The 26,830-nt window shown below is 36.8% G+C and overlaps 1 protein-coding gene across 1 annotated transcript in view; it reads left to right on the top strand.

Moving 5' to 3' along the window:
• Positions 1-26,830, top strand: part of NRCAM (neuronal cell adhesion molecule) — a 149,182-nt gene that overhangs the window by 99,057 nt on the left and 23,295 nt on the right. Inside the window, exons 10-24 of the mRNA XM_054204362.1 lie at positions 1,412-1,523; positions 3,481-3,665; positions 5,099-5,230; positions 12,844-12,987; positions 13,967-14,078; positions 14,411-14,577; positions 14,661-14,808; positions 15,326-15,450; positions 16,332-16,361; positions 17,714-17,815; positions 20,754-20,951; positions 21,063-21,133; positions 22,025-22,250; positions 22,527-22,642; positions 26,492-26,696. Of these exons, the coding sequence (XP_054060337.1) occupies positions 1,412-1,523; positions 3,481-3,665; positions 5,099-5,230; positions 12,844-12,987; positions 13,967-14,078; positions 14,411-14,577; positions 14,661-14,808; positions 15,326-15,450; positions 16,332-16,361; positions 17,714-17,815; positions 20,754-20,951; positions 21,063-21,133; positions 22,025-22,250; positions 22,527-22,642; positions 26,492-26,696 (2,073 nt within the window). The remainder of the gene's footprint in view (positions 1-1,411; positions 1,524-3,480; positions 3,666-5,098; positions 5,231-12,843; positions 12,988-13,966; positions 14,079-14,410; positions 14,578-14,660; positions 14,809-15,325; positions 15,451-16,331; positions 16,362-17,713; positions 17,816-20,753; positions 20,952-21,062; positions 21,134-22,024; positions 22,251-22,526; positions 22,643-26,491; positions 26,697-26,830) is intronic.

The raw sequence follows: 26,830 nt of genomic DNA, 5'->3' as shown, positions 1-26,830 counted from the left end.
ACTTGATATTGTGTGAGATAGAAAATACACGGTATTTCTTCTATTTTTGTCTTTTTCCTCATCAAATGAGGCTTTGTACATATTAAACCATAACTTATGGGAATCTAAAATAAAACAAGAGCATGGAATATTTTAATTCTCTGCATAAAAACAAGATGACATTCAGAAACAAACGAGAAGTATGTATGTGAACACAGAAGGATGTGTTAGCTACAGTTAGTGAGGAAAACACCATTTGGTTGGCTAACAACTCAAAAATAGCAGAGGTAATTCTTCCGAATTTTCATAGTCTTGCAAAATGAGTCAGCAGTCCTTAGCAGCGCCGAAACTCGGTAGATTAGTTATTGCCTGTGACTATCAGCTGCGTTCTTTACTCTAGACCGCCCTTTTTTCTCAACTTCCGTGTACTAGTTTTTTAAGGAATTCATAGCACATATTGTGTTAAAATTAAATGTTCTATTTATGTTAATCTATCAGTAAATCCTGTACCCTAATAAAAATGAGTTTATTATGTTTCTGCTCACATTTTTAAAAAATACAATAATTTACTGTACTGGTTCAGACTGCTACTGCACTTTAGAGCAATTCAATCCTATATTTTAAAATTGCTATAAGAGAACATTAGGGTATTTACAGAAAGGACTCTATTATTACAGAAAGCACTCATTCTGACTTCCATGAAGGCACATGAAATACCGTAATACTTCAAAAGCCAACAGAGTATAATGTCAGAAATGGGTCTTACGCTTAGAGCTGTCTGTTTACTGTGGTTATTTCTTGTGGGTTAATCAATGGTTCTTTATTGCCAGACTGGGAAACAGCTTGAATTAAAGTTAAATATATAGTAAGAGAAGAATACAAGGCTTAACTTCTGAAAAGACGCCTCACGTTGTCTAGAAAATATTGAACAAAGCATATTGCGAAGTGGAGAGTGCCTTTTATCCCCTTGGTTTATATTTCTGAATACAATAACTTTGTTTTATTTGTGTTTTGATGGAAGCCCAGAAATTTTTGGTAACTTTCAGTCTTGCAGTATGACTCACGTAAGTGACCTCTTACTCCCCATAAGAGTTCTGCTGAAGTGAATAGGAGCTGCTTAGGATTAAGGCTCAGCATCCATCCATCAGGCTGCATAGTTGCCTATATAAAAACTATGTATCAATTGCTCCCATCTTTAATAATAACATTTTTCATGTATGTGTTCAAAATTACAGCATTTAACAAGTTGAGATATGTTTTGTCTGTCCAAAACTTAATTTGTTGAGCTGTGTAGTTGTGTAACACAATGATTTTTAATTAAATGGCCAATGTGGAGCAAAATCTCTGTCCAAACTGTGAGAATGGATGTATGCATTTGATCAGCATTAAAGTAAAATTTAGAAATGAATTATTTTATTTTCTCTTGTTCCAGCGAAGCCAGTTACAGAGAGGCAGCCAGTTCTCCTAACACCAACAGGTAGCACAAGTACCAAAGTGGAGCTCAGAGGAAATGTGCTTTTGTTGGAGTGCATTGCAGCAGGATTGTGAGTTACTTTTTAGACAGTGTTTTTCTAAATAAAAATACAGAAACAGAGGGAAACATTTCAAGATGCTTAAAATGTTACCACTGCGTAAGCTTAGGTATTACAAAGAAACAGAAATGTAAAAGAGAAAGAGCTCTTTTACAGAAGTCCACCATTTACTTGGGCATCAGCAGATTTTAAAACTGATTATGAACATAAATAAATACAGCCTCTGCATTCTCATATCCCCACACCCTACACACGGGATTCAGGTTGTACCATTGCATTTTTTAAAGGAGAGAAGCAAGAAATGCCATAGGGTAAACTTGGACACACATCTGCGGAATTGCACTCAGGAGTCAAGCCTCTGCTTTTTTCCTAAATTTACGATCAGGCTCTCAAATTATATAAAAATAGATAAGAATCAGCTGGTCTAATCTGAAAAAGCTGCTCACATATGCTAATACTTACTTAGTCGATCGGCTACGTGGGAGTTGTTACAACGTACCTTCAGCTCCTTACATCCAATTTCTCATTGTAATTGAGTTTAATTGGTGCTTGTTTCTTCGGTGTAATGCACGTTTGCTTCTGCTGGTTATTGTGCAAGTAGAAAATGACTAAAGAGCAATTTAACTTCATGAACTAGTTTGATCTTAAATCAATTTCATTATCAGGAAGAAATCTGAGAATTGGTTAGTACAGAAGCGGAAAATCTTTAGTACCTGTTTCAGGAACTGTAACCATGTTTACAGAGCACAAAAGTATATAATGCAGAGTGCTCTGAGGTAACCATGAGGAAAGCCAATAACCGCAAATGATGCAGCACAGCATCGTGCACATGTGTTCACTTGCAGAAGCTCCACAGGGCACACTCATGCTCAGTTTGACGCAGCTCGATACAAGCATAAGGGCAGTGTTTCTGTCTCAGCTGTGGTCTGCTCAGGTGTCTGCATCAGCACCAGTAGCAAAACCACACCGATGAGGGGGAGTAGCATCAGCTCCAGGAATCTTCATGTGCAATATAGTTACATGCTTTTTTTTGATACCCCTGCAATAAAAGTATTCAGTGATCCAAGCTCCAGTAAAATGTCTGGATAAAAATGAGCAAAAAAAATAGATTGTTATACATTATATGACTTTGTGTCTTAAGCCATCACGTAACTTTTTAAATAAATAATTCAATGAGGGAGGCTTATGTAGTTGTCCGCAAAGGGACAGATTCAGATTTTGTTTAAAACAACTATTCCTAATTACTGATACCATAATTAAAAGTCAACTTTGCTAAGTGTCTGTTATAAAATACGTGATATTAGACTGCTAAGGGAATATTTGTCTTTTTGAGAGAGGACATTCTACTCAGCAACACCTTGTAATTTCTTGTAATTTCAAAAGTATATCTCCATGCGTTTAGACAACATTCAACTTCAGTGGACAACATGTGGCATAGCCAAGATTTAGACACAGTGCAGTGACCAGTACTTGACTCAGCACTGACGTTTTTTTCTTGATTTCTCATAGGAAATGTTTCTGTCTCCTTACAGCTCTGCTGTAACATTTATGATGTTCATGGAGAATTAGGGTATTGCTCATATGAAGGACAGTTATAAACTTGTCATTATCTAGAAGCTACCTTTTAAAGCACCATGAGCATCAATTTAATAGTATAAGTGCAATAAGATTTGAAATACACTTGTATTCATTTATTAACCATCAGGGGTTTTAGATTAATCAGCAGACAAATGTATTCCATAATTATTAAGCCTATGAACAGATGGCAATTGACAGTGTTAGTGAGGCTTGTCATTTCTTAGAAAAAAATGCTGGCATATTTTGCACATTTGCTGGATATGCCCCAGAATCTGAGTAAAGGCTCTTAAAATAATTATTTGTGAAATATATGTTCAAAAAATTAATGTGTTGAAGTCTCCTCTTCCTTTTCTCCAGTCCCTAAATCCGATCTCTGCTTTTGCTTCTCCAGACCCACACCGGTAATCCGCTGGATTAAAGAGGGTGGGGAACTGCCAGCCAACAGAACATTTTTTGAGAACTTTAAGAAAACTCTCAAGATTGTAGATGTTTCTGAAGCTGACTCTGGGAACTACAAATGTGTAGCAAGAAATACATTAGGTTCTGCTCATCATGTCATTTCAGTAACTGTAAAAGGTAATACTAAAATAATCCTTAATGTAATATTCTCAGTGTTCATGATGAAGATTGAAGTAAGCTTTCTAGGACAAAATGTAGCTGAAACGATAAATGATAATGGTAAAAAAAAAAAAAACCTGAGGAAATTATCATTAAACCGACTGAATTCTACCACTGGAAGGACTTAACTATCTTTAATCTCTCTTTATTTTTTTTAATATGTTGTTTTGTAAAGCATCAGGCTAAATTGAGATTGTACTGCAACAGTAGTAAAATACTTTCTTAGCTTGTGCCAGTGCTGCATTTATTTTAGATCCTTTGATTATCTGTCATTAGACTGCTTCTTTTCCTTGTGTCTGTCTTCTTCATCTCCTCCTTATTTTCTCCATCTTTCTGCTCTCCATTCATACAGACCAAATTCCTTCTCTTCTCTATTTTACTATTGTCTTATGGTCTTATATTCTTATTCCATTTTCTCTTAATCAACATTTCTGGTTTTCTGTCGTCTTTATGTGTTTTACCCAAGATGATGTCTTACTAATTCTAAAAAACACTTGCTATCTCTTTGTCCAAATAGGAATTGTAAGTATGTTTTGAATACCATGAAACAAAAAAACTGGAATGACAGCTAATTAGTCATTGAAATAATCAACTGTAGTGCTTATCTTGCGTGTTAAATAGCCATTTATTTCATTGTAGACCAGCATCATTTTATGATCACATTCAACCTCCTTTTTAACAGCAGAAGTTTAATTTTCTGTTTGCATCTGTCCATCAATCCAAAATGTGAAATTTAATTGCAAGATGTGATAACATATGCTATTTGTGGTTATTTATTGTAAAAGAGATGGAGACACAGATGAATATGTTTTGTTAAGGACAGTCTTCCATCCATTTTGATCTCTGCGTGTTTTCAGCTGTCTCAGGTAAACATCTTGCCCCATTGCAATCCCCCATTGAATTCAGCAAGACCAAGGATTTTGCCATTTCTAAATTTCACCTGTGACAGGAAATATTCTTATGTAATCAAACCTAAATTCATTTCTAACAGCCTAACTACTGTGAACATGGGTATCTCTGAAATTAATCAAAAGACCACCCTAGGCTCTGCAGATGCCATACTCAGATAAATTTTTCTTTCGTTAGGAAAGGAAAATGAGATTCAAAGCAGGCAACCTTAAATGAAACAAAGACCCTCTTGTTGCTTATCTCAGAATTTTAATGCAGTGGGTAGCCAGTAGCTCAGTTTAGCCAAAGTATAATCTGCCAATTAATCATTGAGTATGAGATATATATATTTATATATATTTAAAAAATTAACAGTGTTAAGTGTAAGTCTATATCTCACACATATCTTGTTTGAATTATCTTTTGGTTACCATGACTGTGTCTTATGATTTTCTGTACATAATTTTGGAAAACACTTGCTGTGTTTCTTTCCCTAACCCCAGCTGCCCCATACTGGATAACAGCACCCAGAAACTTGGTCTTATCTCCTGGAGAAGATGGGACATTGATCTGCAGAGCTAACGGCAACCCAAAGCCTGATATAAGCTGGTTAGCAAATGGTGTTCCCATAGCAAGTAAGATTCTTAATTACCTTATGGGAGGATGAGTAAGAGAATATGAGGAATGTCAGGGTGGTTTTTTTCAAATATAAATGAAGAGCATGTATTTGACTAGATTTTGCCAGATGGGTAATACTAAGTTATAAATGAGGTGATAAAAATACTGTGGTTCATAAAAGTGAAACAACAAAGTACACCTCTAATGCGCTTGAGAGCCATAAAATTTGTGACTGTACTCCTGGGTGTTCTGTCTGGTGTTCTGCTGGTAGTATCTTTGTGGAGGTGGGGCCAAACTAACAAAGCTGTGCCGTGCCTCTTTGATGGGGATTTTGCTGGGGTGTAATTTTTACCATTATGTTGCTGTGGCAGTCGTGTTTGCCAGATCTCTCCTTTGCCGCCCCACTGCAACACAAATTTTGCCTAGGAATCATAAAGATGATATAAAAAGTGAAGTCCTCACGTCTGTGGATATACAGAGCGCTTTTGCAGGCTTTGCAGCTTAGAGTATGTTTGAGCCTTCCAGGCCTCAGCACGAAAAAGCAGCAGCAGCGAAACTGACTGAATGCGTCAGCAAGTGCCTGGCAAACAGCTTGTGCCAAGTAGGTGTCAAAGAACAGGAACCTGTAAGGCAGCAAAACAGCTGTTTCTGTGTGCATGGGTAAGAAAAGCAACCCTGAATTGGTGATTCAGTCACTTAATTGTTGCAGTGTTATGACTGGCGATGCTGTATGACAGACACGAGATAGCTGCTATATATAGGACAACTTTACTTGGGAAGAACTTGCTGGAGGACACTGCAGGGTGTTCTCAGTTGGGTTTGCACTCGGCATACCCTGTACCATAAAATACACAATGTACACTGTTGAGTCGTGAGAGATAATGTGCTCTAAAATTGTTCTGTCTTATGACAGTGTAACTTTCAGGAGTTTTAGGAGATATTTAAGTCTGTTGATGAAGTAAATGTCACAGAGTTTGGGACATGGAGGAGGATTCTCTACAGTGATAATCTAGGAAATAGCAATAGGTAAACGAGAACCCTCATTAGATATATTCAAAATATTTGGGATATAAGAGAGATTAAACTAAACTGGAGGGAAAGAGATGCAACTTTGGGGAGGAAATTAAGGGTATGTATTGAAACAGATAAAAATACTTAGCAAAGAACCTATTTCAGGAATCCTAATTAAATGTAAGTTGAGCTCTCCAGCCTGAGATTTAAAATGAGAAGTCTCCATTGGTTAAATAAGGTACGTAAGCTGGCATTAACCACCTCATCAAACAATGGTATTACAGGAAAACATCAATGTAATTTTGTATTGATATATTTACCTACAATATATACATAATGCACGCCTTATAATCCAACTTTGGTACTTGTCCTGCTCTTTCGTTTCTGTGTTTTGGGTAGTCTCATCTTCCTTACTATTTTCTGTGTAGTTACCATTACCTTTTTTTGTTTGTTTTTAGGAGATTTTTATCCTGCTGTCCTGATAGTTTAACTCTTCCTTTCAGGGCTCCTGACTAGTAAAATGTTTTTCACTTGGCTATGAAATTCACCTTTGCCTCGTGCTGCTTCCTTGTCAAAGCTGTAGGACATGCTGTTCCAATAACAGACAAGTATATTTTCCAGAGAAGCAATGATGTGTTCTGCATTCTTGCAGGACAGCAGTAAAACATCAAGAAACAGAGAGTTCTCAGAAGCAGCTGTAGGCTGTCACCAAATTTCCCAAACAGGAGGGCAACATATATTGGTTGGCTGGCGTTGAGGAATCAGTACACAGAGTCTTATTGATGGGAACTCAGTAAAAATTAAGTCTTTAATTAAATTATCCATTCAACCTCAGTAGGGAAAAAAAAGAAAGAAAAAAAAAAAGAACAGAGGAAATAAGTGAGTAGCTCAGCCTTACATTAAAGGTCACTTTCACTGTTGAGAAAAGCTGAAGTTTTATCCACCTTAAATATTTTAAGTGCAAGTTGATTGGATGCTCCAGTACGCTGAGTCTGTCAGAGCATCTAAGAAAGAGAAGCATCGTGATCACAGAAAGTGCAGTTCTTAAGATTCTTGTGATTTTCTGTTATTCTGAGTTTTCAAAAGCTGGTCTGGAAACTACCGAGTACAGTGTGCCTTTTTGTTCACTTGTTACTAAATTATAGAATTGAGCCCCTCTCTTCCAACTAAATGATTAGTGAATCACTGTAAAAGGAAACTAAAGCAGCTGTTTCAGCTTCAGGGCAGTGCTGAGAGAGATACACCCATGGCAGGATTTCAAAGAAAAAGAGCTACATTTGAATTTCAAAGCCCTGCTGTCATCGTATATCCCACAATGTGCCTCCTGCGGCCCAGTAATCTGTTTGCAATACTTTAATTTTCTATTGGAAAGCACAACTGGGAGATGCTTAATTCTTCCGGTTTTGTTTTGCCATAATAGAGTCAGACAAGGAATGGGGAATGTTGAGGAAAGAACCACTCGTCTATATCTCAGTCAAAGGGTGAAGCTTAAAAACCAAAAGGGAAAAAGGAAGAATAAAGCAGAATGTAGTGTCTTAAGCACCTATGAAAAAAAATTGCAATGGTGTAAATTTTGCTCCAGATCTTATTAGTCAGAGTAAAAAGATATTTTTAAAGGAACATATTAGGTTTCTTTGAAATATTTTAATTAATTTTCTCCGGCGCTTAATAGAAAAACTCCAGAGTGTCTGAAAAGAAAGCTGCTTCAGACATGCTGGGGTGATAAGGACCTAACCTCCTAATATTTACTCACAGGAGTAATTTGAACTCACACGCACAGTCCCGTTGAGGTCAATTAGAATTAGTTTGGCAAGTAGCAATTGAAAGTTCAGGCCATGACTCTGCCTTGCCTTGTGCTTCAATTAACACTCAAGATCTGCATTATTTATACCGCTGCATAATCCGTTGTGTTTTACTGCTTAGATGTTCAGTGTGGCTTTACAAAAGGGAAGCCATGCATAAAGTATCTCAACTTTTAAGAAAGTAACAACCCAGATTAATTGGGAAGGGGAAGCACTTTCATAATTGGACTTCAGAAAGGCATTGCAAATACTGCACAAAAGACTAATTTGTTGGTTCAGTGGTTTATAGTTCATGATGAGCTATTAAATATTAAATACGCACACTTAGATTTATACAGAGTAGTGCACTGAAAGGTGCTGTTTACCTTCTTTCAACATGTTCTTCACTTGTTTATATCACATTTCAAATTGAACCTTAGGTTTTAGTTAGTCTCCATTAGTAATCACATTGAATTTAAGGGAGAAACATTAGCCCTTAGATTTCCTTTTTGAAAGGCGTTGGTAATCCCTGGCTCAGAGATTCGTCATCCATCGTGTTCTCTGTGTGTACACACACAACCTGTTCACCACAGCCATGGGAGGGTAGGGAGAAATCTGCTAGACTCGGATGCCCCAAGGATTTCAGTCTCGGAGAGGAGAGGACAGGACAGGACTGACAGGGCAGACATTTATCTGCTGCTTCTGCTGCCATTGTGTTGGAACTGTGCATCTGGCTTAGGAACTGCAGCAAATATGAAAACCTTAGATAATCAGGTTTTTTTATTCTGCACAAAAGATGACCATCAAAAGATGGACACGGCTATAACCGGTCAGGTAGTAACCTGCTGTCCCTTTGGAGGTAATAATACTATCAGAATCAGAAACTTGGAAACAAGAATTTCAGTCATCATAAGAAAATATTTTCTGAGGAGCAAGTGAGATTAGTAAGAAAAGGAAAAGGGCATCTTCTTCCATGTCGCATCTCTTCCAAAATTAAATCTTTGTCAGTTCGCTCTAAGGTGTAGAGTAAGGCAAAACTGGATTATTTAAGTTTCTTGTTTTCGTTGTCTAGGTTCACTCTTGGTTTGACCCTGTAGATTCTCAAGTGTCTGATCAATTAATCCCCCAGAGACTGGGGGAAAGGCTGGAGCAAGATGCACCCTTGGTGGAAGAGGATCAGGTCAGGGTATATTTAAGTAAACTGGACGTACTGAAGTCTGTAGGCCCCAGTGGGATGCACCTACAAGTGAGGGAGCTGGCAGATGTCATTGCAACACCACTCTCTGTAGTCTTTGATCCACCACGATAACTGGGAGAAGTCCCCAAAGACTGGAGGAAAGCAAATGTTACTCCTTTCTTCAAGAAGAGCAAGAGGGAGAACCCAAGGAACTACAAGCTGGTCAGCCTCACCTTGTTCCCTGGGAAGGTAATGGAGCAGCTGATCTTGGAAACCGTTTCCAGCCACATTAAGGACAAGAACACTATCAGGAGTAGTTAGCGTAGCTTCACCAAGGGGAAGTCATGCTTGACGAACTTGATAAATTTCTGTGATGAAATAAATGACTGGCCTGGTAGATGAGGGGAGAGTAGTGGATATTGTTTACCTGGACTTCAGTAAGGCCTTTTACACTGCCTCCCATAAGATTCTTGTAGACAAGCTGTTGATGTATGGGCTGGATGAGCAGACAGCGACGTGGATAGAAAAATGGCTGAACAGCCAGGTCCAGAGAGTGGTGGTCAGTGGCACAAAGCCTACTTGGAGGCCAGTAGCTAGCAGTGTACCCTAGGGGTCAGTCCTGTTTAATATCTTCATTAATGATCTGGATGATGGGGCAGAGTGTACGAGGGACATGGACAAAGACATGTAGGATATGTTGGTGTTGCGTGGGAGGATGAAGCATGTCAGAAGACAGACTGTTGAAGGGACACAAGTCCTAACAGAGAGCTTTCTAAAATCAGTGCCCTTCAGCTGAGGAGCAAGTTTGCTGATGACACAAAACAGGGAGGAGTGGCTCATACACATGATGGTCATGCCACCATCCAGAGGCATCTTGACAGGCTGGAGAAATGGGGATGACAAGAACCTGATGAAGTACAACAAGGAGAAGAGCAAATTCTGCACCTGGGGAGGAACAACCCCAGGCAGCAGCAGTACATGCCTGGGGGCCACTCAACTGGAAAGTAGCTTAGCAGAAAAGGACCTGGGCATCCTGGTGGACACCAAGTTGACCACAAGCCAGCGATCTGCCCTTGTGGTAAAAAGGCTAATGTTATCCTGGGCTGCATTAGACAAAAGTATTGACAGCAGGTCGACAGAAGTGATCCTTCCCCTGTCTGGACGCGGTCCTGGGCAACTGGCTCTAGGTGGCCCTGGTTGAGAAGCCACTTGGACCAGATGACCTCCAGAGGTCCCTTCCAACCTCAGCCATCCTGTGTGTGCAAGTGCAGCAGTGCATGCTTAAGATCATTAGCAGCTGGATGGTACAGCATCTAACTTTTAGGGCCTGGCCCTGCAAAACACAATGTAGTACATGGACAAAGACGTGTAGGATATGTTGGTGTTGCGTGGGAGGATGAAGCATGTCAGAAGACAGACTGTTGAATGGACACAGGTCCTAACAGAGAGCTTTCTAAAATCAGTGCCCTTCAGCATGCAAGTGGCCAGACCAGTCAAAAGGAAGCATTGGCTAAACCAACACTTTCCTTAGTTTGTTCTTTTTTTCCTCTTGGGACCCATAGCTTGAAGGCCTTTTCTGAGAACAGGCACCTACATCCTTTCCTTCAAATAAGCGAGTCATGGAATCATACAATTGTCTAGGTTAGAAGGGACCTTTCAGATCATCGAGTCCAACCATCAACTGACAAAAACCATCACTAAACCATGTTGCTAAAAGAGAAGAAGGAGAACTCTTTTTTTTTTTTTTTTTTTTTTCCTTAAATACATCAGCGCGAAGTGAAGATGCTACCCTTTTTTTTAAGATGACAATTTAATGGTTAGATCATTCTTTTAAGATTCAGTTCCTTCGTCAGTCACAGGGGATTGGACTAGTGACTTCCATCTCTCTGAAGGGTCCCTACCATCAACTTGTAAGATATTATGTACGGGAGTGTCTGTGAAGGGGGGAGGTCTGCGCACCCATTAAAGATCTGTCTGTGTGCAGAAAACGCTGCAGGATTCAGAGGGCATGAGTGGAGGGAAGCCGAGAGCCCGGGGCAGGAAGTAGCTGTGATTGGAACAGCCGCGGGCAGATCTCCTACCTCCTGGGAGGGCGGGTGTGCGTATTTTCCATTTAACAGTGATTTGTATGCAGAAACAGACCACTTCTCACAGCTGACTCGCCTGCCTGCTGGGCTACTCACCTGCTCCGTCTGTTTTCAGCCCATGAATCTTTTAATGAAAATGGCATTTACATAGAATAGGAAGCAATGGGGAACGTGGAACACAATAGGAAGTAAAGGAAAAGAGGAGAAAAATAACTGCAGCAATCCAGAAGCCTGGAGAATAAGCATTTAAAATTCCAGTAGTACCTTTTCATTCCTTTCTGAAAGTTTTGAATTTGTGATACTGATTTGAACTCAGAGTGATGGAAGATACGGGTTAAAAACGGAGTCAAAAAGTGTGTCTAGAGGCATCTGTTTAGAAATTGGTGTAACGCAAAATGGCCTTAAGAGTTTACCCAAGATGGAAATACCCTTAAGCAGGAGCACAGAACTGTGGTCCCATTAATCTGTCCACTTTCATTCTTCTCTCTTAGAGAATTCAGTAACAGAATCTTTTCTACGAATCCAAAGAAATAAGAAATGATTTTATATTAAAATATCTTTCACAAATATACTTATTTTCTCAGGCTCCAATAATATATGCAGGTATCGATCTTGATGATACAACTAAACTATGATGTATTTATTTATGCATATATGCGTTTACTTTTAATATTAATATTAAATAATTTCACCATAAGTTTCAATATTAATAATGCAATGCTGTGTTTTGATTTAATATTTACTTAAAATATTAAACTATAGTTTGTGCATTTTTATGTAGTGCAGTGTTACAAGCTAAGTTTTTTTCTCTGTTGTACCTCTCTAACTCCATGCAGTTGTATCACAAATGACAGTTATTATTCTTCACTAATATCTCAGAATTTTATTTTCAGTTATATTCACAGTTTTTCTGGGATGCAAGAGCTGTTTGACAGCTCAGGCTACTACAGAACAGTTGAGGAAATGGCATTGTATATTTCTTATAAAAGGGAAAGAGTGCCACCTACTGAATTGCTGTCACTACTCTTGTGAAGACTTGATTTTGTCTGAAAGAATTGCTAATGTTTTACTCTGAGAGTTTTCAACGGAGTAAGGCTATTTTTGTGTTTGGATAATTATTTATAGTATAACAACTGATTTGAAAAGTTGAAACCTTCAAGTCACAGAGACCTTTAAAGTTCTAATCACCCTCTATTATAATTTTCTTCGGACACTCAGAAATACTTCCTTCTTTCTTGTAGATATTGTCTGTATTTGCCTGAATCTTGTCATATTAGTATTTTTCCTCTGTAGTCCATGCAAAATGTGATCTCAGCTTTACTGCTTTGAAAAACTAACAACAACAAAAAACCCTAAAAAATGGGAAATCTACCATCCTGAGTTAGATATTTGTAGAACTGGGGTAACTTCCTTAATCATATGGAAATTCACATCTGACCAGTGAACAGTCACCCAGAAAAACAGAAGAAAGGGCATATTGGTCTTTCAAGTTGCTGCTTCTTTTCAGAAGTATGAAACATATCATCCAACGGCAGTTTAAGAAAAACAATTTTTTTTTTTCTTTACACCAACAGTTGCCCCAGAAGATCCTAGCAGAAAGGTAGATGGCGATACCATTATTTTCTCACAGGTGCAAGAAAGGTCAAGTGCTGTCTATCAGTGCAATGCTTCTAATGAATATGGATACTTGCTAGCGAACGCATTTGTGAATGTTCTGGGTAAGAAACAGATTTTATATTTTTCAGGTTTTTTTATATGTTCATTTGTCTCCTGCTACTGCACGGGTTGCATGCTCAAGCCTTGCTTGAGGTCTTCAGTGGGAATGGACGTTATTTCCTGAGCCCTGTAAAAGGCAAGGGTATACATACTGTGGTTTTTGTAGGATATTCCTGAATTTCACTTTCACTATTCTTAAGCAAGAATAATAGCTGTGAAAGCTTTGGAAATCTTGGAAGAAATTTTATCTCTTTTTTTATTTGTTTGTTTACATAAGTCAAGCAAACGGAAGCATAACAAATAAGGCAGGAATTAATATTCTTTAAGTTGGTATATTTGAGTACTCTCTTATTGATTGTGGGTGTTTTGGATCAGTTAAATAGATGATCTCTAAATTGCTGTTGCAAGGGCACATGATTATGCATTTGTCTTGAAGGCCTCCCAAGAATGTGTTTCTAGTTAGGAGATATTGTGATCTCTCTAACTCTTCTAGCTGAATTTAACAAAGCTAGTAGCAAAATTCGAGGCGGAATGGCCTCTAAAGACTTCCCTGCAGGCACAGGCAGATCTTTTGATTGAGCGACACTGTAGTTCCTTTAAAATATGTAGGTGTTTCACCAAAAATGCATCTTAGGTTCTTTCTGCCTGCAGGTTTATTCCGAATTATGTAGTTTAGTCTGTTCCCAGGAGTTTCTCTTCTTGAAGTATATTCTGATTTAAATTTTCCAAATGAAATCATTGCCTTTGGTGCCCATGCCTATTACTTGTAAACAGGGAAGATGCATTTGTTTTTCATAAGATAACTCTCCTACATTAATGTTTCCTCAGCCTACCGGCAGTAGAACGTATTTGGACCTAGACTAAGACCAGAAATCACTTCAGAGAAGGATGTTAATGTATAATTCCTTAGGCCATTCTTGATATCTTAGTATTTTCTACCTGCATCTTCGTATCTATATCCAGATACCTTTGTCTTTTCAGCTGAGCCACCAAGAATTCTAACTGCTGCTAATAAACTGTATCAAGTCATCGCAGATAGTCCCGCATTGCTAGACTGTGCTTATTTTGGTTCACCTAAGCCTGAAATTGAATGGTAAGCTATAGTGTTGTTGTGCTTGAGTTATGTAAAAAGAGCCAATTGTATCTATGGAAATAAACATTTAAAACTTTAAACTATTTTTACTCTTTCTACAATTTTAAAATAGTGTATTTTTAAATATATGCCGATTACAAAACACAAATACAATACGAAACATACTTAACGTAACAACAGTTTAGTTATCCCTACAGAGTCAAGTTTAAATTTCATTATGGGATTCTGTCTGTATTTTCTAATGTGGCAGTCCCAAGTTTGCATTTTCTGATAATGAAATACAACAGAATTTAACGATGATGTTGGATAATGATACTACTTTTTATATAAAGGTTTAAGGGAGTGAAAGGCAGCATCCTGCGTGGAAATGAATACGTTTTCCATGACAATGGAACCTTGGAAATTCCAGTGGCTCAAAAGGATAGTTCTGGTACATACACGTGTGTAGCACGGAATGAATTAGGAAAGATACAAAATGAGGTGCAATTGGAAGTTAAAGGTAAGAAATGAATCACTCTTTCATCACAGGTTAGTACAGAATTTCAGACTTTCTAAATATCTAATAGCAATTTTAAATTTCAGATCCAACAATGATAATTAAACAGCCAGAATACAAAGTGATTCAGAGATACGGCCAAGTTTCATTTGAGTGTATAATAAAACATGATTCCACCTTATTACCAACAGTTATATGGTTGAAGGACAATGGTGAACTGCCAGGTGATGAAAGGTATGGACAACGTAATTTTCCTTTATTTTTAATTTTCTAGTTTCTTTTGTCTGCACCTTTTCCTGATCTTTGAAAGGAACATATTGACCTATTGACTTTTTCCGAAGACGACTGATAAATATCATCACTATCCCATGTTCGGTGACTGAAGGACTCACCTAGTGTGGTGAAAATATTAAGATAGAATTCAAATTAAATTGAGGTGTAAAAATTTTTAATGGTGCACATTGACCATGTATATCAATTGTAAGAAAATAATTGGCATCAGAAGCCAAAGGGATAATGGACAACTATTTTGCTCTAGATCACAGATAATTAAAAGTTGTCTGAGTATATTTGGAAGTAAAAGCACATTAGGATAGTTACTGTGGGAAGATGGTCAAGAGCATAGTTTACCTTGCAGTCTGCCTATTTGCTGAAATACACAAGTATATGGGATTTGATAATGTCTTATGCAAGTTTCTTATAACAGTACCAGTTATTGAAAAATCAGTGGCTGAATCTATTGTATTTGCAGGTTTCTAGTTGGTAAAGACAACTTGACCATTATGAATGTAACTGATAAAGATGATGGAACATACACTTGCATAGTTAATACTACTCTGGACAGTGTTTCAGCAAGTGCTGTGCTTACTGTTGTTGGTAAGAATACTCTCAAACTTTATGATAGCAGAACTGTGTTTAATTACTGTTAAGTATGAAAACAGCATTAGATTTAAAATGAAAAGCACAAACGTAGATTTGTTTTCTAGGACAGGACAAAGGAAATGTCACCTATTTGTACATGTGCTTCAGTTTTTTAAAAATAGAGTCTTACCCTAAAGTTTGCCTTTGAATCAGCTACTTAAAAAAGGGTCCCATAGCTACAGGACGCATTCAGTTTCATGCTGTATAGGTTTTTCTTTGGATCACATCTGAGCTAACACAGTAGATTACATACTGCAGAGTATTTGAACATAAACACGTTATCTCAGGAATCTCTTTAACAGCTAAATTATGCTTCAGAAAGATTGAACGTGCTTGGTTGTATGTATTTTCAAGGTTTTTCTTTTTAAAGTAGTTCTCTCAAGTTTCTGTGATTGCAGATTGTTGTAAAATATGTTACTTTGCCCCTTCTCCCAATTTGTAAGAACGTTTTAAGTAAATGTCCTGAATGATCCGTACCTGAGTTCAAGCTGAGATTCAAAGTCAAGTGTGCTTGTGTTTTAAAATTGTGTATTAATCTTACACCTATCCAGGAATGACATACACCAAACATCTCATACTTATTTAAAAGTTTTTATAAGATTCCTTGCTTTATTTATTTTCTTGATCTATCCTTATTTAAAAAATGGCTAAAATATTCAAAAATACTTTTATAACTTTTCAGTGAAAAACTATCAATGTATTATTTGACATCAACCATTTACTCTAAATAAGATAACTTTTCTTTGTCTCCAATAATTATAGTCCTTAACTACCTACAGTATTCTGTTTCTTTGGCTACTAACTGATTAAATCCTTTATATTAATGTTCTTTTCAGCTGCTCCCCCAACTCCAGCTATCATTTACGGTAAACTAATATGAAGTTCTCCTTCTACATCATCTGCCAGATATATTTCTCATTTGCCTGTTGCAAAGTGCAGCATCTTTTCTTTTTTTCCCCTTTTTCTTGTGTTTGTGTGTGTGTGTGGTTTCATCCCATTTTACCAACTGCTTCATTACTGGAGTACTGGACTTTAGAATTTTACAGGGCAGGCTGCTTTGTATTTTAGGTAATAAATGATTTTCAGAGAATTTATTTTAAAATAAGGTTGGTTACAGTGTGATAATTTTTTTCTTATAGAGAGAGCACTGTAACGCAAATTAGTTATGTAGTAAAAGAAAAATCTAAAAGGTAAATCCAGCTGTTTGTTGAAAACTAATTCACTATCAAAGAATTTGCACCAACCAAATTATTTGCTTTGGGGGACAGCTTTGTAGGCCTGGTGTACTTTATTTCATTGTTTGTCTTCATTTTACTTCACTCATAAAATGGATAGGACCATATTGACTTATTGCTAATAAGGATTTTAAAATTAAAGCCAAAATTCCCTCCCCATATCTGTCAGGCAGGTACAGTCTTAAATTTGACAGTATACAGCCTTTAATTTGGTAGCAATTTTTTCTGAATTTAGGTTTTAAAATGCAGTATAATATGCCTAAAAACGCTTTTAAGTATGAGCATCTTAAGCACTTTTATGTAAATCCTATCACATTCAGTGAAAATGCTTATGTATTCTTAAATGAACCTACTCATTAGTCTTGATTTTTGTGTAACAAATCATATAATGAACTATTTTCAGCAATTTGGAATGGACAATTACATCTTTATGCATTATAAGGATGTATATTAACAGCTTGCATGGTATTTCAGGATTTTTTTAAAACTTCATCAAAAAATAAAACACTTAGTAACTTTCAATTAGTTTCTATTTGAACTATATTTGTTTTGAATTCACATTCAAAATATTTGTAGTGATTCTAGAAAAGCTTCTTTGATGTGAATGCTTCTTTATTTTCCATGTTTTATACATATTTCTAGTTACATTAGATAACCACCCATAATCATTCAAAGATAAACTGAACACAGATTTAATAATTCATTGCATCTTGTTACGTTTTTTTGTATCACAGTGCAATCAGACATAGAAAAAATCAAATATAGATTCTTGTTAATGTGTAGAAGTTTCCAGATACATCGGTTCTCCATTTTATCTCTGTTTTGTAACAATTGCATGCTAATGATCATTACATCGTGCTTATGTGAGTAGATCTGCCCTGCTGTATTTGTGGAATTCTTTTGATTGGAATGTAAGGATTTTTTCAATGATGAAACTACATATTCTGGCGTGATTGTTTACTTTAGGTTCATTTGATTTACAGCTCGGCCAAATCCACCCTTTGACTTGGAATTGACAGGTCAGCTGGAAAGAAGCGTTGAACTCTCATGGGTACCAGGAGACGAAAATAACAGCCCCATTACAAGTATGTTGGTTTATATCTATTGCATTACTTTAACAGCATTAACCTTTACTGCTCGCATATCCAAAGAGTTATGAGATAAATTTTGTGTGCGACATTGAAGAATGGTAAATTTATTTGCTGCAGTTGCTATTTATTTGCATAACTGAATGTCCTCTATTGTACAGCCAAGCAGAAGGACTTACTTACTGCCCTGCAGAGCTGGGCTTTTGATCCAAAAACTTGTGCTAGTTAACATAGAAGTTGATACTGATGTGAGCTCTGTCTGACAAGGTCCAGTCTTATGAATATGTAGAGAGCAGACTTGTTCATTAGTTGTATGCTTCTGAAGGAGAGAGCTACTATCATCTTGCATTAACTCCTTTGTAATTCCCGTGAGTTTGAAATAGCATCAGTACCGATATCTTTAGGGATTATCCATCAGTACTGATAAAGAATCTTATTTTTTGTAAAAATGTAAGACAGATAGCTTTTCTGTTTTTTTTTCTTGTCCAGACCATTGAAGGAATAAAGCAGGTCCCTAAGACAGAGAAAATAAACATCTGTAAACTTTTGAGACATGAAGTTATATGCTATTACTCCTCCCAGTAGAACATGATGAAAGATGCTCTTACTTACATTGAACAGAAAGAATGGAGGGGGAAATTAAGAGGAAGGAAGAAGGATCTTACTGTTTTCCAAAAAATAATAGGATCAGAAAGATTTGTCGGTGCAACTTTTTCATTATGAGCAACTTAATGTAATTATTTAATTTTTTTATGTAGTGTATTTGTAGTTAATAACTGTCCCAAGTTGCCACAGCCACTGTACACATTATATTGGGAATGAACGAGTTAGGCTAGCTTATTGAGTGTTGCTCTCCGGGGTCTGATGCTGGTCAGTATCAAGACTGAACACAAATCATAAGGATCAGGCATCTGGAAAGGAAGTTTTGTAAAAACAGAATTTCAGACATCTCAGAACACAGTAAAGGTTTTGATTGCATTTTAATGAAACACCAAGGGGTTTTGCTGAAGTTTTATGCTTTCAGACTTGTCTATCAACTAGTAATATGCGTTTAAAAATATAATACATAAAAATTTAATGCAAAGAGTTGAATTGTATTTAAGTTATGGTTTATTCATATACTTCTGTATCAGCATATTCATTTTTTTCTAACCAGAAGACACAGGTCTTACCTTTCTATAAGAGTGACATTACACTGTTTCAGAAGAGATGATAGGAGTTGGTATTGGCTTATGTCAGAGTTTTTCTGGAAGCAAGATACTGCATGCACTCTGATATTGGAAATTGAATCCTTCTGACTAAATAATGCTGGTTTTAATTATGATACAATTTATATTGCTGTGTGGTCCCGGGAGCCTGCAAAATAAGGCATTTGCTTTGTAAGTAAGCCTGTTACTGCTGGTGCTGCTGCTACTGTCACTGCAAAATGCGGATCAAGACTCAAAGATAGCACTTCATTATGAGTGATCGCTTTACACAAGTAATAGGACTGACATGCTAGAGTCTCTGTGAAATCTCAGAGTGTTTTTCCTTGAAGCGTCCTATAAATTGTTCTGCTAGACTTGCAGGCAGAATGCTAGTTACTAGGGAAACAAAATGCAGTAGTAAAAACTCTGTTGGTGCCTTTTTTTTTTTCCTAGCATGTAGTAGTCTCACCTTTTGAACAAAGACTTTGGTCCAGAAAGCATCCCATCCTAAGGCCTTTATCTCTGAGCACACAGCACCAACTGTAACTCTGGCAGTAATCTGGGGACAGTTCTCCTTCTTTCTTACTACTCAGGTCAGGATGAACTCTGCAAACTTTAAGTCCAGAAGGTTACAATTAGTACTACTTAATCTGTTTTACTTCTTGAACATCTTGGCTCTTCAAACTCTGTGGATCATTTCAATGTGGTACTGTAAGTGTTCTTCCAAAAGCATTTTCTAGGTGTTCCTCAGAATTTCTTTAGTAGTGCAAACAGGATGTATTCTGAGGCATATTTTGAAGTCTTGTCCCCATCTATACATGAGATAGGGGAAAGTTTTTGTCACACAACACACAAACATTTGATGCTCATGTAAATTTCATATATCTAAACTTAAGGTTCCATGGAATGTCCTCAGACTATGTGTTCTTCTCCCATTTATGTACTGTATCCTAACAATTCCTCATAAGTGTTTCAGAATTTATATCTCATACCTAAGAGCAGGAAGATTTTTATCTGTTTCACTGCTGAAAAAAATGTCCTTTTGTCTTTGATCCTGAATATGATTTTCTTTTTGGAGTTCTACAAACCTGTTTATCCCTAAGGTTATATACTCTGCAGGGTCTTAACAGTAATCATCGTAATGTTCACACAGAGAACTCTCAAGAAATTTAGCTTCTGAACATACATTCCTTGACTTAATTTGAAGGTATTGAGAAGTGCTCTCAAAAACCTTCCTTAAGTACTGGTTCTTGACTTTAGATAGTTCTTCAATAAGGCAGCCTCACTGGGGAGAATGGAGTACTCAGAGAGTTTTAATATTGTACATGTACTGCTCACTGTCAGCTTGATACAACCAAGACCAATGTATTTGTCAGCCAAATATTACTTTCACATCAAAATTCCAATCTTGTCCCACTTTCTCACTGTGATAGTTCAAGGGTTCCTGTTACGTTAAAATCCAGTACCTGAGAGAGCTCTTGTAATAATGTGTTAACTGACAGGTAGCTGCATTAGTAAGAATACCAAATTATAACAGTATTTCTATTATATTTCCACATAGGCAGTATTTTTAAGATGCACATTATAGATCTATGTTCTGGTTTATGTACGTATATTTCGATTTCCATGATTTTTAAAAACATTGATTGGATCACTCCCTTCTGAGTAGCTCATTCAGAAATGCCTACACTAATTGAGGAAGGTGTTGCAAGTTTTGACATAAAGTTGGATTCAATTTCTGTTTACAGACTTTGTGATTGAATATGAAGATGGGCTTCATGAACCAGGGGTATGGCATCACCAGACGGAAGTTCCTGGAACTCAGACAACAGTACAGTTGAAGTTGTCTCCGTACGTCAACTACTCATTCCGTGTGATAGCTGTCAATGAGATTGGCAGAAGTCAACCCAGTGAACCATCTGAGCAGTACCTGACAAAATCTGCAAGTAAATAACTATTCCTGCTTACCAGTGATTGATTTATACTATGAATGGCATAGAATTTGCTTGGAATGCAAACCAGTCATTCTCATTCACATGTAAATATTTTATTTTTAGACCCTGATGAAAATCCTTCTAACGTACAAGGGATAGGCTCAGAACCTGATAATTTGGTAATAACATGGGAGGTAAGTTTGGTTTTTTCGAGGTTTCATTTGTTTGTTTTCAGGTCTGTGAGTAGCATTTTTTTAGAGAAATAATAATGATCTAATTGTGAACATGCTATAAGAATACCTAGTGAGTTGCTTGCTTAAAACATTCTTGAAATAGAGTAAAATACAAGCATTTCCTGTCTTCATTTTCAGGGAAAAGCTGCATGCATTTTGGAAAAAAAAATAATAATTTAAGATGCCATTTTTTCCTTGAGTGATTTCTCAAGATAAGCCATTAATTTGGTAATACAGGATGTTTTGCTGCCAATTTGGGAGAACTTAAATATGTAAATTGTGGTTTATCTTAAGTAGGGTTTTATTTTTAGAATAAATTCTAATGTGAATCCTAATTCTACCCTCAAGTTTTATGATAAACTAGATTACCGTGGACTCTTCCACTAAAAAACTTTTGTGGAAAAGTTTTCTCTATCGTGCCCTTACCATCGTGAAAGGAGCTCGAGGAGAGCTGTGTAGAACCAATTTCCCATCCCAGGCAAGAAGCATTGTCTAGGAAACGCTGTTTAAAGGGAGTTGGTCTAAGTCTGTTTTTCCCTTTTCCACTTTTTAAGAAATACTTGAAAACAAAATATGTATACAGAAATCACAATCTATAGTTGCATGAGAATTAGCCAGAATCACCATTCAGTGTGATTTTTTACTAATGAATGAAAAGCAACTGAACTGGCCTCCTGTAAAAGCTAAATTGCACAGTTTGGAAATTTCAGCAGTACTTCTCTGTCACAGAACACAGTGGTAAATTTTCAGTAAAATTCTAAAGAAGAATTGGTATACTTCCTTTGTGACTTTGGATGTTTCAGATGCTTCAGAATATTTTTAAAATAATTTCATTTACTCCTTTCATTTCAGTCTTTAACAGGTTTTCAGTCTAATGGACCAGGGCTTCAGTACAAAGTCAGCTGGCGTCAGAAAGATGTTGATGATGAATGGACATCTGTTATAGTTGCAAATGTATCCAAATACATTGTGTCTGGTACACCAACCTTTGTTCCCTATGAAATAAAAGTACAAGCTTTAAATGACCTGGGGTATGCACCAGAGCCATCAGAGGTGATTGGACATTCTGGGGAAGACTGTAAGTTTTGTAGTTTGACTCAACTGTATTAATTAGAAGCAACTAAATGTGTAACCTAAATGGGTATTTAAAATGCTAAAATATTGAAATAGGAGGATAGTAGTTATTTTTTTAATTATAATTAGTAATTTTGAGGTAATAAGGCTTCATAATACTCTTTAGTAATAATCCTGAGGTCAGATTTTCAACATAGGAAAATTTTAACCTTCTCCTTGAGTGCAATATTTGTGTAATGTCTCATTCTAACAAGATATTTGTTGCATCCTTTCCACATAGTGCCAATGGTTGCTCCAGGCAATGTGCAGGTTCACGTTATTAACAGCACGTTAGCAAAGGTGCATTGGGACACAGTTCCACTAAAAACTGTCCGAGGACACCTTCAAGGGTACAAAGTAAGTACTGTCAAAAGTTTTCTGTTACTCATTTATTAAAATAGATCACTCTTCCTATATGAGACTGTATCCAGATTGAAGTAACTGACGTATAAGAGGACTCTTGCTTTTCAGTGAGCTCAGAAATTTTGCTGAGAACAGCATTGATACAATTCATTTAGAGTTCAGCACTGTTCCAGCCTTGTAGTAGTATCCTCCTCTGACATTGTCCTTGAAGAAAAATGGGATGTTTGCAATTAAATTTGCAGGTATTACATAGATTTAAAAAAATTAGAATAGTTTTACAGATCTTATTCCAAAAGGATATTTAAAGGATGAGGAGAAATAGTTTCTGTAGGAGTCTCTTCTAGGTCTAATACTAAGGTTACTCATCTTCTGCCATAATATGATTAATTGTATCTTTAATTCTGAGTGACTGGCCACTTGCTAGCTTATGCTGGGTGCTGTGTCTTTTGGGAGGCCAGGAAAAAGTTCAGTTTTTTCAACTCAATTTAAGGAGATAGGAAATGGCAGAAGATTTGGAGCGTGCACATAATTGAAGGAAGCTCAGTGTAAAATAATGTGCTGGGTTTGATGATAACTGAGAAGGCTGTGTTGGAGACAAAAGACTGCAATGAATAGAGAATGGGAGACAGGAGGACTTCAAGGTTAGAAACGGGGGGAACTGGTGTCCCTGGAGAACAGGGAAAATCTGATAGCAAAATATGCTTCAGAGGTTGCACTAGAAGTCCATCAGAAGAAAATCAAGAGTGGAAACTGCAGAAGTATGGTAGACTGGTTGTGGAGGGAAGAGTGGAATGAGAGGATATACTGACTTCCTATGCAACAATAGAAGAAAATAAAAAATAAATACCTCTTTGCGCCTCTGCAAGTATACTAATAAGTATGTTCTAATAAAGCAGACTAGTTACACAGCCCGAAATAGATTACTTGGTAAGACAAATTTGAACTACTTCTGTTTAAATGAAAGGAAGAAAAAGAAATATTTGAAAAATGAAAAGACTAAAGAATATTTGGAGGAGAATCATCATTTCTAAGTACATCATACTTATAAAATTAATATACTTGTAAAAAGGTAACTTCAGTTACCACATGAATGTGAGTTCCTGGTATGGGGATGTCACTTACCTGGCACAAAATATCGTCCACAGGAACTTAAGCTAGTGCTGTATGAGTTAGCATAAGTATTTGTAATTTGTGTAGTGCTTTGCCCTAGATAATAAACTTGGCTGAGAAACAGGATTTACTAGTCTGTTAGATGCTTATCCATTAGATGACAGTCTCATATCAACCTGGTATTTCACAGACAAATGGGTAACCAAAAGAAAGCATCCATTATGTGAAGATTAAGGAGTTAGAATTTAGTAAAGTTAATGCTTGTTATTAATCCAGTTACAGCAATGCTAATGCTCATAATCCAAATCACCAAATTTCTATTAAAGGTAATTAATACCAAAAAAATCCATAGATACAAATATCTGCCTATACATCAGGTGTTAAAGGCATGGTTACAGTGAGTTGTCATCATCCCATGTTTAGATAGAGATTTCTTTTTCCTCAGACTTGGAGTCTCTTGAGGATTATTTTCTCCCCTGTATTTGCTAACAGGCTGCACACTTTCCTGTCCACTTGGTCTAAGAGGTTAGTCATGCCATGGTTTCTTCTGTTTAGCGTATTAGTCCTTCTCTGTATACAGTATGACTTTTTTTCTGTGGGGAGGAGAACCACACAATTACACAAAGCTAAGCAAAACTGAAACTAAAATAAGTTAGTCAATAATCACAAGTAAAACAAGCTCAAGATCACAGGATTGACGACAGATATGACCACCAAGTAGTTTTGCTGTTATGGCTTGGAGAAATGAGACAATGGTATGTCCTTCAATAAGTTGCAGATGCAATGGAAGTTCTTAAATAATTTTTGCAGATACAGCTAAATCAAGCTAAAACAGGTTTAAACTAGACAAGGCATGGTAAGTCCTAAGACCTAGTGGATACTTACTGTTACAAAGCTTTCTCTGAATACAAGCTGAAAACTTCATGGATGCAGAGTACGCTTTAAGCGTCTTAGTTATTGACATAGTTTACAAAGCACATGACTATCTCTTTTTAAACACATCATCAAAATTCTACTAGCAAACTCAGGCTTTCCTCATTAATAAAATTATTTCAGACAGTAGCCCAATATGCGGTGTAGCATTAGGGACTTGTTTCTTAATAAAGTGAGGGATATTTCTCTAAAGGGTCATGTCATGAAGACAAATGCATGAACAAAGCAGGAAGGCATCTAACTAGCAGCAGTCTACAGCACTTCACTCATATTTTGCTTTTGTATTAATCTAGCTAATACTCGATATACTGTTGTACTGTAAATCATTTCAAACCTAAGAGAAATCTTAAAAAAAATGCTTTTCACTGTTACTGCTGCCATTTTTTCCTGTTATTCTTATGAATTCAGTGGTTATTCAATACAGTATGTGAAAAATGTGATGCAGTCTCTTTTACTGTTATATTCCTCTTCCAAATCACTGCTTATCAAACACAGATTATTAAAGCTGTCTTTTAATTTCAGCCTGGCTAGTGAAAAGTGATGACCCAGCTATAATAATGTGCTTTGTGAGAAGTTACTGCCTAACAGTTCTTAAAATATCACGAACCGTACCTGATGAGTTTCAATACTACTAGTACCAACACTTCAAGCTTTTAGTAGCTTGTAAATGGCTTTGTACAGTCGTTGGTAGGATGAGAGCTCCACGATGACAGCTGGCAGTGTTGAAAAACATTAACTCAAGCCATGCAAAATACAGTGGCACTTAACAGCGATTAGAGTGAAATGATATGTTGTTAGCAATAGAAAGCTGGTGTTAGTGTAACATTGCTTTATAAGCTATCTAGTTGGGCTTTGTAAGTCTTAACAATTCCCTTTTTTGAATTCATATGTGAAATCCTAGCTGCCTTAATTAAAGAAGTGTTTTGCAGTTGGCTGAAATGAAACCAGAATTTTACCCGTTTATATTGCTTTTATCAGTTTCAGTGTGTGATCATACATGCATGAAAATATGCTGTGAAAAATGAACTACGATGTATTTGAAGGTGACAATCCTAGGAGTAACACAAGTCTTCGTAGGGGCAACTGTTAATATCTTTCCAGATATCATGGTTGAGAGACTGTGTAGTAAAGAGAGTGCGGTCAAGGTAATTACCTCTGAGGCTCATCTGTAGTTTCTTAGAAATTTGATCAGCAAATTGGACACTAGAATCAGCTTTGTGGTCTGATCTAGTTGTCACATAAATGGAGGAACAGTCTTCTGTCCCTAGGTAGAGATATTCCATGACTGTAACCTCAGAGTCCTTTCAGAACTTGTGTATTTTTCCAGCCCAGGCAAATCTTTTGGTTTCTTTCCTACTTAAAAATATCTACTTGGCTTACACATTACAGGGAATAGCACGGTCAGGTGTATGACATAACTAGGTGGCAAAGTGCAGGTCTGCTTTAGAAGCTGTGTAGACATCTTACTGCAAGAATGGATGGTATGAATGAGTCCAGCCTCTCAGACGGACGTGCTGACATGAGAACCATCACATACTAATGCAGTTCCAAACCAGAACTTGTGTCAAACTGGCTTTGAGCATTAGCAGAACTGTCTTCACCTTCACCCAGTTGTGTAGACATGACTATTTCTGGACAAGGTCTGTTTCTGGAGCAGGAAAGCTTCTACGCAATTTCTCACCTGAACTTATTAAAATTGCAGTTATTCATACCTATACTTCACGGATACTCATGGAAAAGCTTAGAGTTTGTAAAATCAGAACACCTAAACACTCACCGTAGATTTTCTTTTGTCTTTAGGTTTACTACTGGAAAGTGCAGAGTCTATCCAGAAGGAGCAAGCGGCATGTAGAAAAAAAGATCTTGACTTTCAGGGGAAACAAGACTTTTGGAATGTTGCCAGGGCTGGAGCCCTATAGTTCTTACAAGCTGAATGTTAGAGTTGTTAATGGTAAAGGAGAAGGACCAGCAAGCCCAGACAAAGTATTTAAGACCCCTGAAGGAGGTATGAAATGAGAAAGGTAGAGCATAAACTTAAATGTGGTTTATTTAGAAATAGAACACTAAGGGTGCAATTGCTGAATTTGCATCTTGGACATTAGAAAATAATAATCTGTCTCAATACAGTAATAATTTTAA

This window comes from Rissa tridactyla, chromosome 1, assembly GCF_028500815.1.
Source record: "Rissa tridactyla isolate bRisTri1 chromosome 1, bRisTri1.patW.cur.20221130, whole genome shotgun sequence".
Classification (NCBI taxonomy): Eukaryota; Metazoa; Chordata; class Aves; order Charadriiformes; family Laridae; genus Rissa; species Rissa tridactyla.
This window is presented reverse-complemented; position numbering and strand designations above follow the sequence as displayed.